Consider the following 18,281-nt stretch of genomic DNA (forward strand, 5'->3'; position numbering starts at 1 on the left):
CTTTTCTCTGTAGAAGTAAAGACCCCACCAGCCAGGTAGGGTCTGCTTCATAGCCCAGGGCCCACAGCTCCATTCACAGGACAGCATATGTCAAGGAACAGAGAAAATTCAGTTATTTTCTTATCAGTTCAACTTTGCAGTAGGAATAGCTAGAGATTATCTAGCACAGAGTATTTCACAATGTATTTAAAAGGAGTTTTTTGGAGAACAACTTGGCTGAATGAGGCTGACATTCCACCTTGCTGCCTAGGCTTTGACACCAGCCTGGGAGGAATTTTCCAGAGAGGTTTGTACTTGTCAACCTTTTACATAGTAGTTGGTGTGCCAGTGAAGGAAATGTGCTATTATTTCATAAAGCCAGTTAATCACCTTAGGCCTTGAAGCAAAAGCTATTGCCCAATTATAACGTGTGGTTATGAACGTATATCAGGCATGTGTCTGTCTAGGTTGTTTTAAAGTCTGACCACCTCATTCTGCTCACTGGTTTTGGTCTGTCAGGGTCATCTACCACATGATGCTGACTTCCACACACTAATGATAAATTAATTGGAGAAGTATTTCAGTTTGTGAATTTTGAATTTGTTGGCTTGAAGTTTTATAAGGTTGTACTTTAGTTTACTTTTAGCAGCATGAAGGAACATCACATTCAGTCTCACGTGAAACTGTATACCCTATAATTTTCCCCCACTTTTTCTCCTTTAATTATCTATCGGCCTAATGAATCCCCAAGGCTATAAAAACCCCATAAAAAAACTGGGATGTAAGCTCAGCACTGGCAGTGGCCAAGTTGGCCCACATGCCATGGCAAGTACACTGTGGTTCCTTTTGTGTTTTGCTAGCCGAGTTTTAGCTCCTGAGAAGACATCTATATTGCAGGCCTAAGGAAACACTCCTTGCCAGAGGGCAGAGAAACCTGCCAGGTTTTCAGCATGCTATAAAAGAAGGAAGAAGCTCTATTTCAAGTTTGGAGGAACTTCAGCCAGTACAGTACACAAAAAGGAACATATATATTAACTAGAACTAAATAAATGAGACAGTGGCAGGCTTGATATAAAACATGAAATAACTTATCCCTTGTGGTCCTTTCCTATATGTTAGGTTGCAGATTCGATTTCTCTACTTTCTTTGGATTCTTTGGATTCCAAATGGGACATGAAAAACTGGACCACCTTCTGTGGACCTGCAGCACCTTGCACTTGGCCTTGCTAAACCTCATGAGCCTTCTTCTCTGGCCTGCTGAGTCCCTCTGGATGGCGTGCAAAACATTGTTTCTCTCAGAACATGAGACCACAAAAGACCTTGCTCTTCCTTCCACCAGCTTTTAACTTTCAGCAGAGAATGACCTTTCTGCTGCACTGGTGGGGAGAGAAAGCAACATGGGAAGCAGAGACAGTAGCTCTGGTTAGACCTCAGCAGCTTCCATGCTGTCCCTGTAGCATGTAGATCCCCCTCCGTTTCCCAGAAACCAGGAAACCTGAACCACCAGTGGTTGTTAAACCAATATCCAACACAAAACTCTGATGATATGAGACAAACTAAAGTGTAGGGCACATTTTGAGAATCAGATGCTTAACTGGTACGTGTTTATTTGTGACAGGTGTCTAGACTTCCATTACAGTACAGAGAGACCTAGCCGACACATATCTCCACAAACCTGAACTTAAGTATCTCAGATTGCACCTGAGCTTCATCTCATATGTTTGGTGTGTTTAATATGGGGTGATAGGCAGCTAGTCCCTATCTCTGACCTCAGAGCTGGGAGCCTATTCTTAGGGATTCCTTGGGTGTCTCTGCCCTTCTGGGAAGTGCATCCCATGCACTACACTCAGAGACAGCACAACAGACTGAGCTGCTGCTTGACAAATGAAGTAAGGGTCACAGCTTCCTTACCTCTGGGGAGAGCCTGGTGGGTGCCAAAACAGATCATGAACCACAGCACATGGGATGTTGTTAGGTAAAGCAAAACCTTACCCCCTTAAAAACATTCTCTGATTCCCTCCAGGGGAAAAAATTCCTCTACTCCACTTTGCTGCAAGTAGTTGTGTTGTGTAGTTGAGATCTTTACCCCTTTACAGTGAGCTACAAAATAAATTTATTATCACAGGTCTTGGTTCCACAGTCCAGGGTGTTTTTCCCTGTGTTTATCGGCCAGGAAGCAGTTTACTTGTGGCACGCAGCAATAAATGCATCTGGTCATTTCCAGCATCCTTCAGTGTGCTTGTCACAGCCACAACTGTATGAATTAAAATGCTTGTTCCTTCTTTTATTGCCCTTGAGGGGAGGAAAATATTCCTGAAGGCTATGATTTCACAATGGATTGGCTTTTCTTCCTCTCAGAGGGACAGGAGGAGAGGTTGAGTGCAGCCTTCTCATGTGGAACATCTACTTTTTCTCCCCGTTGCCATGGTGACTGAGCCACTGGCTGGTCTGGCACTGAGAGGTGCTCAATGACACCCAATACCAGGGCAACAAGAGAGAGGACTAGGAAGAGAGAGGGGAAGCATCCTTGTTTTAATGTTTAATGACCAGTGTTTTCTGCTGGTGAATTTTCAAAAAATAACCCATAAAGTGACAACATCTGCATCTTTCAGACTTAGCCACTGTTCTCCAATAACTCAGTTCTAAGGACTGCAAATATTGCAGTACAGGTTGCCAACTACATATTCAGAAACTGTAACAGGAATACACAGAATACTCATTAATGTAAGTGGTTTTCTCTATCTAAAACTTGTTCTTTTTGTAATACAAATCCCATGCAGTAATAAACAACATGAATTTCATCACCTCCAGGTCTTTAATCCTATTTCTGTCATGGTCTCAAAATCATACTGCACTGGCATGAGCCAGAAAAAAAAACTGCTTACAGCTGCAAGAACTTACAGGGAAATGAGCTCTTTCAAAATAATGAGCTATTAACCCATGGCACTGCTGCAGAGGCACTGCAGCGGTGTCAGCCACTGGTGCATCAATAAACAACAAGCCGAATTAGAAGCGCATGTGGATTTGTTTCTGTAGATAATTCTTCTTTGATATAAACTGGAACAAGTCTGAGTAGCTGGATGAAAACACAGTTGTGCTGAATTTGGCTCGAAAGAAAGGAAAGCAGAGGCCCCTAATTTAGGTTATCTCCCTGGTTAGCACCATTCACATGCTCGTTATTTGGGACAGAATTGAGCCTGTTCAATTGTTTTCCAGAGATATTTCTGGAGGAAGTAAAATCCTTTCAGCAGCTGGGAGAGGAGGGAAGAAAGGCAGACTTACGGATCAAAGGCTGCTAGCAGGAAGTTGAGCAGCAAGCTGATGGACTGCTCCACGTTGATCTGATGGGTCGTCGGCATCCGCTTGTTGAGCTGGTAGAAGATGGTTGAAATCACAGCTTCCAGGCGAGCCACGTTCAGTTCGATGCTGGGGTCCAGGTTGTTCAGGGCATTCTCCCGCAAGGCTTCTATCACATTCCAGATGTCCACCAGGTGTACTAGGGGACAGGACAGAAAGACTCAACTGGGAAAACGTGCTCCCAAAAGCAACTGAGAGTAAGAGTCATCTCCTTCCACAGGGTGGGGAATAACACAACCATGTGCAATGTGCTTCATGAATAATTAAACGAATTAATGTGTTTTCCATCACCAAATATTGAACCTGGTGGAGGAATGAGCAAATAAAATTCAAATCCGTTAATAAGCAAACAATACATTGATATTACTTGTTGTAATGAGTACAACCTCAACTTGGGAAATCATTCCTCATTGTATGAAGTATTCAAATACAAGCCTGTATTTTACGGAAATCACTGAAAGGTAAACATATGCTAATTGTTTTTCTGAACCATGCCTTTATGAATCCCCATTCAGAAATTACTCTTAGATATTAATTTGCATAGCAGATGGGCTTTTCAGAAGATCCTACGAATACTAAGTGCTTATCACATACTGATATTTTGAAAATTCTTTTCAGCAATTTGTATGGAAAGCAAAATATTTTACAGAAACAGAATTGTAATTGAGTCAGGGTACATTTAAACAAATAACGCATAATGAAGTGATCTGAAAGTCATATTTTATGTCTTCTAAATATATTTGCCAAATGATTTGTTAAATATCTCTCTTTGATAAAGTCCTGGTCTAAGCTGAATTTGATGGGGCCTGTTTTTACCTACAAGAACAGTTTAAAGGACAATCTCTGCTCACCCTTCATTTTGTACCCAAACAGAAATCTTGTTTGCAGAGCACTGTTATTGTGGCAGTATGACTGGCTTGCTGTGGATTGCCATTTCCAGAAGAGGTGCACTGTGCCAAAAATAAAGAAAACCCTACAGCAATTTAAAAACTGGATTTACTTCAAACCTGAACTCAAAGGTTCATCCCTTTATCTTAAGTATTACCTACTGTCCTACTGAAGTGTTAGTAAAAAACAAATCAGGATGCTCAGGGTGAAAATTCTTTTTCACCAGAGAAACTACTGCACAGTTCTCATTACAGTTTGGTGACGTGGTTTATGATGTATCAAAAGCCACCTGTATGAGGAAAGAGATCTTTGTTTTTATAGCTAGAGAAACTTAATTATAATCCTCCTCATTAGATTTTTACTTGATTGGTTTGCAGGTGCTGTCTCAGACTGCAATGTGACACGATGGTCAGATGGCAGGGAAATGTAAGCTGATAGTAGATGGGTGATGAAACGACATACAATCATTTTACTTGGTGTAGAATTCTGCCTTATGATTGGGTTTCTCTTCTTTTGCCTCAGGAATAAATAGCCTCCAACACCCTGCTAGTGCATGTGGAAGCCCAAGGATGATGATACCCCATAGCTGTGCCCCTGCAGCCCATGGATGTCCAGGGAGATGTGGAGATCCACCTGCAGCCCCTGGAGGAGCCCACACCAGAGCAGGTGGATGCCTGAGAGGAAGCTGTGGATCAGTGGGAGGCCCATGCTGGAGCAGGCTCCTGGCAGGGATCTGCAAACCTGTGGAGGGAGGAACCCACGATGGAGCAGTGCCCTCACAGGACTTGTGATGTTATGGGGGACCTGTGTTGGAGTAGCCTGTCCTTGGAAGAACTGCATCCTATGAAAGAGTGACTTGTGCTGCAGCAGCTTGTGGAAAAATGTTGTCCATAGGATGGAGAAGTTCACAGAGAACAGTCTCCTGAGGGAGGAACTCCAGGTTGGAGTAGGGGAGCAGCAGCAGAAACAACCTCTAATGAACTGGCCATAACACCCTTTCTCTGTCTCCCTGTGCCACTGAGGTGGAGGAGGTAGAGCTTGTGAAGGAGGGAGGGTGGGGAAAGGTGTTTTTAAGGTCTTACTTTACTCCTCACTATCCTGCTCTGATTTTGTTAGTAATAAATTCAACCCATATCTCTAATTAGAATGTTTTGCCTGTGATGTTACTTAGTGGGTGATCTCTCTGTCCTTATCTCAACCCTTTGTTATATTTTCTCCCCCCTGACCAGCTGCAGAGGGGAGTGATGGAGATGCTTTGGTGGGTGTCTAGCATCCAACCAGAGTCAACCCACTACAGCTGGGTGGGTGGAGTACACAACCTCTGAACTCTTCTGTTTGCATTCTGGCTGGTGGAAGTGCAAATTCCCCATAAAAAATCTGGCATAGGTCTCAGATCCTTTTAATGCAGTTGTTCCCAATCCCACTCAATCAGTTTTCACTGTCACAGAGGTAATCTGGATAAATGGAAGATGAACAATCTCCAGGAGGACAGCTGGCACGTAATAACTGACCCTTTCTGGGCAGCTTTTCCACATGGCTCAGAGGCCAGAGAATGGAGGAAGTCACCAGAAAGCAGGCCATTGTCTGGTTCAGGAGAGAAGGGTTATTTGAGCATTCTACCACATAAGGAGCCAAGGAAAGTACCAGAAATACAGAGCAACATGCCAGAAGATGCAGAAAAGCTGGACCCATGTGCATGTGTTTTGCAGCAGTATTAAGAGGGAAGGATGGGCAGAAAGCAAAAGGTAAAGTGGAATGTTTCCCTCAAGGTCTGTGGCCATGCAGGCTGTTGCTGGCCATGGGGGCTGTCTCTGGTCATTCAGACGAAGCAGTTGAAGAAAGTGCTTCCACAAGCAGTTTCACCAAGTTGCCTTCTGGTTATGTGTGCAAATCATCAAATATGAACTACAGAAAGATAACAATGTGAGAAATTACCAGGCAAAACAAATTGCAAAAGAAAAGAGTAATGCACATGGCTCACCTTGACTTGAGGCTACACTAAGAAGAGAGCAATCCAAAGGAACAGGACAAACAGGAACCAGCACTACAGACCAAGGCAGAAATTACTAGGACAACCTTATTATAAAAACTGAATGAGGATGTAAAATCAGCAACATTAGAGCTGGTGGGAAAAGAATAAACACGGATGGGCTGCTTATCTGGGAGTGCATGAGTGTAGTAGCAGAAAAAAAGCATGGGAGTGGAAAAGGGCAATTTGAAGGGTAACAAATCATGTCATCAGAACTGTTGGGGTACTTTTCAAGCAACCTGTGCAGGAATTGTTTTGACCATACATATTCACTTTCTGCAGTCATTGGAAATTGTGATGGTTTCCCTAACCTCGATAAAAGGTTAGCCAGGAAGGAAGAACCAGACATCCAGACTCCCTAACAGTGAGAATTTCATGCTGTAATTAAACTTTAATTGCTGTAGCCTAGTAGTAGAAAATTCTTGAATATGGAGGAAAAGAGCTGGCACTATGAATAAGGCTGAAATGGGGGTTGGTGTCTTTATTCTTCACATGATCTAGTACTGATACTGTGTGGCTGTCAGATTTTAATGTAGGGTTTTTTGCTGTTTTGTTTTCCTACTGGTATTATATTTCTCATAACACAGGCATATCCAGAGTTAGTTTTGATGGTCTTGGGAAGGAAAATGTCCAGAGGCTAGCAGACGTGGGACTAATAACATCAGTATACTAAACACATATGAGAGAAAATTACTGGTTTTATTGTTAACTCTAACCTAAAAGCCTCATAAGCTCTCATGATGTTCATTGGTATGCCAGAAAGGTAGGGCACAAGACTAAGAAAATGACTTATTGAAGATTACACAGCTGTAAGAGTTCCCTACCCACCATGAAATATTAGTCTCAAGGAACTGCTGTGTATTTGTGCTATAAATAACTTTACTTGGGCATTTTTTTTCTCCAGAAATATTTTGGTTCCACTCAAAGCTGAATAAACAATCCTACTGCACTATTTTATTTTGCATTTTATCAATTAATTTTACAGATATCTAAGAGGCTGGAAAGTATTATTTCCTGGAGGAGGAGATGGAAAATGGACATGAGCCAGACATTTAACAAGAACTACTGATTTTGAAAATACCTGCTCAGATGTCTAGCTCAAAATGAAAAGGACATTTTGTTAGGCTGCTGTACAGATGACTAAAGTCTCTGACCTTTGCTCAAGTCAGTTGTTACAGACAAGAATCATGCAGCTAAATTAAACGTAAAAGACTAAGTGTCTACTGTTGACTGGTGACCAAGGCTCCCTCTCATGTCAGTAAAAAAAAAAAAAACCTTAAAGCATCTCGTGGGAGACAGGTGGGATGAGCAGTGCCTTGAATCTGCCCATATTTCTTCACTGACTACTGACAAAGCCTAAAGCAACATGTTTACATGAGATATGTAACCTCAGAGCTGGCAAAGTTGACTGAGTTGAATCCCACACTTTCCTCCTTCAACATTAAGAAAAGATGTCTTTTCTAGTCTGACTACATGACCTAGAATAATTCAGGTTTTATATAAAATATGAATAATAAATACTTCAATCTGTATGAACAGCTACCAGATCCTGTCATAGTCACTACCTTTTACATTGCATTGCTTGACCTTGTGCAGATTACATTCAGGTAGTGTCCTACTGATCACCTCAAATTCTATTATTTTTTAAGGTTATTCATACAGTAAGCAAACTTTTACATATTACATCATGCTGACAAGTCAAACTGTCAGTATTAGCAAAAGGGAAGTAAAACACAGGACTCTGCAAGTTCCACTCATTTGTACTAATAGAAATCGATGCCTACAGCTAATGTGGTATATGCATTCTGTTTAAAGTAATAACAGAATGTAAACCTTACAAACTTTGCGTAAGCTTACATTCCTCATCTTCTCTTCCACCCATTTTCCATAATACCTACTATGCTCATTTATTTATTTATCCATCCCTGAGACTGTTTTAATCTCACTGAGGAAGGCATATCTCCTTACTTTGTTTGCACAACACATAGTGCAATAAACCCCAAATCTGATTTCTACATGTTACATGATGCTAACAAGAAGAGTTTGCAATAATAAATAATAAAGCAGCATATAAATGCAGGAGAGCTTTCTCTCTCCTAAAAATCTGCCCTGAATTCCTTCAAGAGACTAAAACTCCAAAAGTTCATTTTCAACTTCTAATTGCTGTTGTTGCTTTTGTTGCCTTGCCCACATTTTCCACTGAAAAGTGAATCATGCCTCAGCATGTGAAAGATGCGCCTTCGGAAACAGATTTGGAAGTCTGTCTATTTTTCCTTCAGTGTCAGCAGATGATCACTATGCAGTAAGAGTAAAAGCTGCTTGTATCTAGTGCCTGTGTAGCATAAGGCTATCAACAATCATGAAGCCCAGCCAACATTCATGGACCCTTCAGAAAGGCCTCACACTCAGTAAACAGCACAGGTGTAGATCTCACTCATTTGTCTGACGTCTGAAAAAAAAGTTGACAATCTGCATGAGCAATTGCTAAACTATGCTTCCCTTTAGATTTTCTGTGAAGTGATCCCTGAAGTCACAGCTAAGCTAAAGCTCTGTGTTATTACATCTTCTATGGCGAACACTGTCTGCTAATTTAACTTCTGTGACATTATGTAATATTTAAACAGCATCACAGAAAGTTTCATATTTGAGCATGCTCAGTAAGAGACAGTGATTAGTGAATGTAAATAAAGTTCAGTGTCCAGACAGAAGAGGGACGACACAGATGAGAAGCATTACAGATGGCTGCCATTCATTCCACAGCAATCATTATCAAAAATTGCAGTCTTTGAGGAGACCCAGCCTGAACTGCAGAGAATCAAGATTAATGCATGAAAATACACTCCAAATAGCAAATGTTATTTCCTTCAGTGGACTCCTTTGACTGTTAAAGCAACACTTGTAGAGTGCCTGTTGCCAGTGCACTGAGACAGAACTGATCAGTCTCTCCTTCAGGATGCAAGGGGGATGAAGACGGCTGGATCAGTTTGAAAGGAGTTTTGTATTTTCCTCAAACTAAAAAGTTTTCAGATACCTTCAAGTTTTACATCCTGCTCTTCTGCCTTTACCTGCATTCAGAATAACTTTTCCTTTAACTTTTTACTACTTTTATAATGAAAGTGATCAATGAGTAGTTACAGTACAGAATTTCATCGCCTACAACTCTGTCAACAGGTCCATTTGTGGAAGAGATACACCCCAGATACATTTAAAGAAAACACAATTTAGCAATCTTATGTTGCTTATTATACACACATATGTCAATTTTACTGATCTTGATTATCCCTTTTTTCTTCAGGTATTTTGTAGGCTCTTCATTCTTCATCTTCAAAAAAAAATGCACTTTTAATATATTGTAACTAGTAACTTTAATTTATTTGCAGTAAGTAATTTTCTGTTTGGCAGATACAGTATCTTAATAGGCAAAATGAGAGAGATGGACTACATTCCTTTTCTTCAATTCAAAACAAAGAAATTAATATGTACTTATAGAGTGAAAAATGAATTTTTCTCTCCATCATGCAATTTATAATTATGGAAAGGCTCTGACATACAGATAATCACTAATCTCAAAGGAGGCAGTTTACCTCAAACATCAGCTGTCAAGAAATGATGTTGCCCTAAGAAAACATAAGAAAGAAAAAAATGTTGTGAAGTTTATCTTTCAAGTAGTATAAAAAAAAATAAACTAAAAACTGTCTGTGTGCTTAAGATTTGTGTTTCAGCTTTCTTACCATTAAATGGATCTACTTATACAAAAATTCTCATTTGCCCTATTTCATTTTTTTGTATTACACCCTAACCATAAGTTTTACAAAGTTATATCTCCATTTATTATTAAATGAACATGGAAGAGGAGATTACATTTAATTAAATACAGGAAATGACCAAGTCACGGCTTAAACAACCAATACAAATTTGTTTAACATATAGTAGGTCTAAGTAAATATAAGTTAAACATGTCCAAGTGATAGATAGTTAGGACCAAAATTCTCCTTGTTATGTTTTCCTTTGTGAATACAAGAACAAACTTCTAAAGAAATATTAGTTTAAATTATTTCCAAAATTTTACTATACATTTCATGAAGATTTTAGTCCAGAAAACCTCTTACACACATGCTTGAGTTTAAGCATACTTGTACTGCCATTTGAAATCAATGGCACTTGACGGTATGTCAGGTATTTCAGGTGGATTCCATTAGAAGGGAAAGATTTATGCTTCCTTGTCTAACAATCCTAAAAATACTACAAAATATGTTAGACGATTCTTTTTTTTCTTTCATTAGAATCTATGAACCCATCACAAATTAGGGTATTGGAGCCATTTGTCATTGTCATTGCTAAGAAGCCCTGGGAAGTTATTCACATTTTCTGTTTGGATCCCTCTCTCCTGCTGCCAAGCAGGTAACAGAGGACTGACTGAGGCATGTTTTTCCTCTAAACTACACCTGCTGCCCCTCAAATCAGTCAGCTGTAGTGTCATCACTGAAAGCTTTACTTGCACATCCCACTACTATGCAGATCAAAGTGCCAGCAACGAAGGCTTGCAGTTTTTTACGCTCTCTGGATACCAAATTACATGAAATTTGTTACTTCTGCTCAGGGCTAAAATGAGGTACTCTTTGGCAGGGTACCATCTAGTGACAGCTGTCACTCTACACAGCCTGGCACGCCCAGACTACTCATGGCCCAAATAGCTGACATTAAGAAGAAACCACTCACTGTGATGGTGGTGAAGCACTGGAACAAGTTGCCCAGAGAAGCTGTGGATGACCATACCTGGAAGTGTTTAAGGCCAGGATGGGGATGGGTCATCCACATGGATGGGGATTTGAGCAACCTGGTCTAGAGGAAGGCATCTCTGCCCATGGAAGGAAGGGGGTTAGAACTAGATGGTCTTCAAGGTACCTTTCAACCCAAGACATTTTATGATTCTATGATCCGGTGCAAGGGAGTAGAGAACATGGAGTCACACTCTTCTCAGGGATAAGACAGTAAAGGGACTGAAGGAAACAGGCACAAATTAAAATACAGGAAAGCATTTAAATGTAAGAAAAAGATTTTCCCTGTGAGGATTTTTGAATAGTGTGATACTGCCCACAAAACCTGTGGAGTCTCCATCCTTGAAAATAATCAAACCTGAACAGGACAAAACCCTGAGCAATTTGCTGTAGCTGACCCTGTTCTCTCCAGAATTCCCTGCCAACTTCATTGATTCTGTGATGCTGCTGTTTGGTCGTGAACCTGTGCTGCAAAACCACAGTAACTCGTACTGGAATGGAGTCAGTGTTGCCTGACTTTTCTCTAAAATCATTACTCGAGTAAGCTGTGCTCCAAGGCCCTTCTCTAACACATGTAATAAATAAAAAATCACAGAACCTACCCTGAGGCATCTTGAAAGTTTGAGAAGGCGTCCTCCACATTCTCAAGAGGTTTTGTGTAAGCTGTATTGTGGGCCTTCACAGCACTGTGAGTACTCAGGCATTCCCTTTAGTTTTCCCTTGAAGGCCAAGGGATTTCAGAGGGAGGCTGTAGTTTCATTTAATCCCCTGTCAGATGCATGCATTCCTATTCCCCTTCCTCCTCCTCACCTTTCTGCCTGTGCTGTGGGACTGCACAGGTGTGTGGTATGCACTGGCTCAGCAAGAAGCCGGAATAAGACTATCCACTTCCACCTGCACATCCCAGAGGTGAAGAGGAGTGCGCGAGTTAGGACCTAAACATTCAGACCAGCCAAGAGAAACAGCTTTGTCCTGAGCCATGTGCATATGGGGTAAGTCAGCTGCATTTGGATTTGGACTGACTGGATTCATGCAGATCACCTGTCCCAGTGATGCCACATGGAAGGAGAGATGTCCCAGCCATCAGGAGCTGAGTTGTCTGTGCATATGACAGCCAGCTGCACACTGCATGCACAGAAGACATTTCTGAGTGGGTGCCAAACCTGGTTGCTGGTTGTTTGGCAATCTGCAGGACAGAAGGTGTACAACTGAGGCACTGAAAATTTAGGGAGAGTTTTAAAGGTTTCCCTGTCTGCATACTTGGGCTGGCATCCCATTATACTCTACCTATGTTGTGCCCAGAAGGCAAAATAAGTTATTCTAAAACCTCCTGGGATTCTGATCACTACAGAACTTTGATCAAGTGTTACTAATGAAGAATAATCATTAGGCTAACAATACACTGAAATGTGGTCTTTCCACTTCTAATATGGTACCTGACAAATCCACCAAGGTGTATGAGCGTGTAAAAATCTCCAGTAAAATTTGTCTTTTACACAGTAATTTAATTTACAATAGAAGTTCCTTCTTCCCCTGCTGTCAATTCCTGACCATCTTGTCTTATCTTGTTTTACCGATATTTAACCTAAGACTGAAGAGCTCTCTGTGGGTGGCAAAAGCCATCAGTCCAAGGAGCAGCACTAATGACAGTCAATTCTGCAAAAGGGAACACTGGGTGATCCACCCTGACTGCTGGGCTGGGAAACTGTTGTCATCTACTTGTCACCCAGATGCTGGCAAAGTGTTTTCTTTTTTTAAAACGTGCTTTGAAATAATTTATTTGAAATGATGAATGAAGTATCACACATATAAATGAAATAATAAAAAAATCTAGCTCTAAGCTTCTTAGTATTTTGATGACAGCTAGGAAATAATTAAAACTCGGCACTGTTGCTAAGAAGTCACATGGCTTAAATCCATTGATTATATATAATTTTCTTATTTTTAGAGTTAAACAATCTGTGAAGACCAATGCGCAAATAGCAGACCTATTGCTACATGTATTCCACAGTCAGAAACTTTATAACCACCCCAAGACAACAGTACTTCTAAACTCTGTGTCTCTATTATTCTTGCGATCCCCCTACAGAACCATTTTAATGAGAAAGGTTTTATTTGAGGCACTGTGTGATCAGGCCTCAGTCTGACTGAATAGTTCCCACAAAAGGGTTTTGCTAGCGTCACCTTACAAAGAAGTGAAAGAACTCATGAGGTAACAAGACTTGGTCAATAGATATGTACAATATACAACAGCTTTCTCATTTCTCTTAATAAAAGGTCAGTTTGCTTTACGTTTGAGTTCTCAGGCGAGTTTGTAAAAGATAGATCTGGCGAACCTGACAGCGAATACAGCAACCAAACCACAGAGACTTTCAAAAACTGTTTCCAGAGGAGAACCAGAAGCCACGTGTGAGCCCTCCTACTTCGGAGATGCGAGTGGAAGTTGAGAAACGCCTGAACATACGAGGAGGAAGCCCCGGAGTGCGAGGCTGGCGCAGCTCAGATGGTGTGGAAGAACGCAAGACACGCCAGCTGAGATCTCGCCAGCCGGCGGGACACGCCGCACACGCTCCTGGCGGGGCCTCGCCACAGGATGGCACTCCTGGGTGTATTTTAAATGCAGCCACACTCGCTCCAGCATTTTAACTCTCTCCTGGCACAGCGTCAAGCGAGACAGCGCGAATCAGAGGCGGTGCATGGCCACCGAGAATGGCCGTGTCTCTGTGTTTAGCCGAATGAGGCCTGTGTGCGTGGAGAAGGGGCTGTGTGGGTGTCCTGCACCGGCCATCACGCGTGGCGGGCAAGCAATGCCAACCCCGCGCGGTGAAAAAGGCAGAATGTCTTCATCTTGGACGCCCTTATTACAGCGGTAACATCTTCTCCAGCAGTATGCTTCTTCAAATGCCGAGTCTGAGACTTACACCACATCTTTCTTTCATCAATAATTTCCTTTTTCCCTCTGATAGAACTGCTGCCAGCTCCATTTATCCCCCACCAAACACTCCCCATGCCACAGGAGGACTACAGCTTGCTAGGCCCTGCTACCAGCCAAAAGCAACCATAGAGGGAATGCAAATGTTAACAAATTGGGTTATTTACGTTTTTCATTAATTTTGAAGCAGTGCACATTACCAGCTTAAGGATACATGGTGTTATCCCCAATCTCGTATTAACTGCTGTTTCCTTTAAAAAATAGCTTGTGATAAATAAGGCAAAATGTGATTTAACAATTCTTTACAACAGTTTCTTACCTAATAGCTATAGAAAACAAGTTGAGATTACATTATCAAACTTTAAGTCCTATCACAAAGGTCAATGAAAAAGAATGAGTACCTATTAGATATTTAGAACTGCTTGAAAATGAAAGCCCCCTTTGGCATATATCCTGTTTTTCAGAGTGTGATCCATGGTTGCTTAGTTTTCTGTAGTATTATTTTTTAAATAATTTAGGGTTGGCCAGACTGTAAACAGCAATACAAGGTACAGAATACTAATGAAAGATGAATCGTGCACTTTCTTGAATATGAAATACGTGATATTTTACATATATGCAAATTCTTAACCTGATCCTCATTCTATTAATTTAAATATTTTCTTATGTAATGTGGACTGAATTTGACCCATAACATTTCCATCTATTAAAAATAATTAGAGAAAATTTTAAGCTGAACTTAATGCTTGGGTAAACAGTCTGATACCACAACTGCATTTTTCATCCCCAGAGCAGAAGAGACATATTAAAGACTATTAACATATGCTTCTCTCTTCTGAAGAGTTTGGTTCTATCCAGAGGGTTCCCAGGACAAAATCCCAGTACCAGCTTCAGCTGTTGAGAGCAAGAGCACTGCTATGAAGCAGGACATTCATGTGACACACAGGACTTCGGTGAAAAAGCATCTTATGCCTGAAGTCATAAGGACAGTTCAGACTTATCTTACTTTACCTTTAGCTGAGATTGGTAATCAAGTTGCTAATTACTGTCATAGGTTTCAGCTTTCATAGGTATTTAATAATGTATTACATTTGAAAACAATGCAATTTATTTGCCCCAAAATCTTCTGGAATATGAGCTATAATCAGCTTGGAAAGAGGGAAAGATGGATCCTAGTATCTGGAATATCCCTTTCTGGGGTATCATTTTAATTTGAATAGGCAGCCTCTTATTCAGAGAAACTATCCAGAATATTTGACTAAACTCTGTCATTGTGTTCACACAATCTCTCCAGATTTTCTCTCCTGACATTACTCACATTCAAAGCAATGTCTTCTGCCAGAGTGGGTCGGTGCTCCACTTCCCCAGCTGATTCCCTCAGTAACCAGACTCCAAACCAGAAGGCAACTGCAGTGTCTCCCCTTAAAATACTGTGTTCTAAAATTTCACATCTCTTGAGGAAATAAAGACTAGGCCAAGGAGAAAAGCTCCAGCTGATAGAAACATAGCTCAACAATCAGCAACACTGAGAAAGGCAACACGACTGCAGAATGTGAAATAGCAGATAAATAAGATTTAGGTGAAGTTTCGCACATCTATCCTTCTCCCTGTGTGTGACAGAAGCTCTTTAATGATGTTGTCAGGGCCCCTAGATGGAGTAAGAGTCTCGATGTATATGGCCACTTATCTGTCATCCTTTTTTTTTACACACACAGTTCTTAAAGATATTCTGCAAATCCAAGACAAAATAAAGAGTTTCAAGGCAAAATATAGATGAATGAACTGTGGAAAATTAAACTTGGGGAAGATCAGGACCTTTACAAGACATGCAGTATGATACTACTGTCAACTTCATTTATCAGAAATTGAGTTCAGCCTCCTTAAATAATACACACTGAGAGAACTGATTCATTCTTTCCTTTGTGCCATAGTGATGTCAATGAGTTCAAACGAGTTACTTTCAATTTATTCCCTGTCAAGAAAGGAGACATCCATCTATCCATCCACATGGACCAAAGAGAAGCCTGAGCAGACAGAGAACTTCTGCGGAATTAGCCTACACTTTTCTCGGTTAAAGGGCCAAACACCCTGCTAGAAAACATCTGCAGCCAAAAATATTATCACAGATACAACTCAGTCTGAATTCAGCCTAGGAATGCCTTGATTCAGCACAAGGAAAATGGCCTTTATAAAGCTACTGTGTATCACAAACACTAATGCCAGGAAGCTGAATGTTCATTGCATAGAGACCCAGAACTGTATTAATAACAATACCCACTGAGGACATTATATTGCAGTCTCTTCACACTTATAAAGGCAGGAAATTATTTTTATAGCCAACATCTTCTGTTTTCACAATTTGTCCTAGCATACCAGATACTAGCAGTATGAAATCTTCCACTAAGACTTAATGAAAATAAAACTAGATGCAGTAAAATATTATATAATGGCTAAGCCAAAGCTTTTCTCTGAATATTCTGGGTGTTCTGAAGTTGATCTATATTACTAGAGTTACACAAACTTTTGATGTAACTGAAAACAAATGAGCATGCAAGAAAACACTCTTTGGGAATTACAGGAGGAGAGGACTATAATAAAATTACATCAGGTCCCACATTCTGACTTTCCTTCTGGGGGCTGTTTGCTGTCTTCACCCTGAAGAATCCCATAATTGCTGAGAACTTTCACCACTGGCTGTGGCTGGCTCCACAGTGGGCTTATTTGTAAAAGTTACTGGAGAGAGAAATTAAGAACGGCTGGAGACAGATCAGACATTCTGTGTCAGGTTGTGATGGAGACCACTGTTTAGGCAGGAAGATAGTGCATACTGTGTGGTTAAGGTGGAGGAAAACTGTGTAGTGCCTACTCATTCTCCTGAACTAACTTAATGATGGCTTAAAAACCAAGACAGGGTAAAAAAAGATCAGCAAAATTCCCAACTTGGCAGATGAAATTGAGGAGCTCAAAACATGAGGAGGAATTTATTTACTGCAGGGGTTTTTAAGCATTGGAACTGGCTGCCCAGGAGTTAGTCGGTGGAGTCGCCACCCCTGGGGGTATTCAAGAAATGCCTGGACATGATACTAAGTGCTTTGGTCTAGTTGACAAAATGGTGATGGGTCAAAGTGTGGACTTGATGATCTTGGAGGTCTTTTCCAACCTAAATAATTCTGGGATTCTGTGAATGTAATGCTACAACACACATATTGGGCAAAATAGTCCAGCTTATCCTGTCAGGAATCTGCAAGTACATAAAAACTGTCCTGCAGTCTATAGAGAAAACATGCATGTATGGACTGAGCTCACATATAACTCCTCAGGAATAACTGGTTCAAGTCCAGAATGGAGACACAGGGCATCAAGTTGAAGGTCCTTAGGAACAAAGGACCACAATCACCAAACTCACTGATAACTGTTCCAAAGATGACTTGTTACTTCTTTTCCCCTTTGCCACATAAACAGGATGTCATATGGAAAAAACCCCAAGAGAATGACCCTTATGTGACAGGCATTAATTCACACTGCTTAATGCACTCTGACACATTATAGACGTGCTCATGTGACATCAGGGCAGACCCAGTAAAAGACCCAAACAGGACAATCAGAACAGCCCAAGGAAAGGGAACAAAGGCTCAACTGTAAGAGAGAGTTTGCCTGAAAAAAGGTGATTGGAACCAAGAGAATAACAAGAAAAGAGAGCAGACAAGGGAATAAGGATTGCAGAGAAGTTAGAGATAAAGCAAATGCCGCAGATAATGATATGAAGCTGAAGAAGGGACAGGGAAATAGTGATGGAGACTTAAAAACACAGCTACAGATTGAGGGGAAAAACGTAAGGTTGAATAAAGAAAAAGCTCTCACAGAAAGAATTAGAAGACACAGTGATTCTATGATCACCAAGGTATTTGTTTCAATTAAACAGTATGTCTACATAAATTTTGCAATTTTTAGACTGTCTACAAGGTTACCAAGATAATACAATAACACTAACAATATAAATAATTATAATAATTATTATTATTATTATTAGCAGTAGTATTGTTTTGTTTTGCTTTTGTTTGAAGTATTTATTAAGAGGACCAATGTGAAATAGGGTACAAAAACTTTCTGGCTTGGGGAAACTAAGCCAAAGGGTGCCAGAGAAAGGTGAGTGATGCCTATTACCAGCAGCAGATGTTCAGAGACATAAGCAAGGAACAGAACAGACTGTCCAACCTTACACGTTCATCAGGAAAGCCATCAGAAATAGCACAGTGAATGGCAGTCTTCACAGAGTTCAGGAAGTCAGTAAGAAGAGATTTTCAGCCATGATCCCGTT

At 40.7% G+C, this 18,281-nt stretch overlaps 1 protein-coding gene across 26 annotated transcripts in view; it reads right to left on the reverse strand.

Annotated features, from left to right (window-relative positions):
* DTNA (dystrobrevin alpha) overlaps positions 1–18,281 on the reverse strand; it is a 221,036-nt gene that overhangs the window by 64,095 nt on the left and 138,660 nt on the right. For all 26 annotated transcript variants that reach the window (XM_088058801.1, XM_088058796.1, XM_088058810.1 and 23 more), the window contains one exon: positions 3,262–3,475. In XM_088058801.1, the coding sequence (XP_087914927.1) occupies positions 3,262–3,475 (214 nt within the window). The remainder of the gene's footprint in view (positions 1–3,261; positions 3,476–18,281) is intronic.

Source organism: Pseudopodoces humilis, chromosome 1 (genome assembly GCF_049639895.1).
Source record: "Pseudopodoces humilis isolate 2021_Gansu_Grassland_sample_001 chromosome 1, ASM4963989v1, whole genome shotgun sequence".
Classification (NCBI taxonomy): domain Eukaryota; kingdom Metazoa; phylum Chordata; class Aves; order Passeriformes; family Paridae; genus Pseudopodoces; species Pseudopodoces humilis.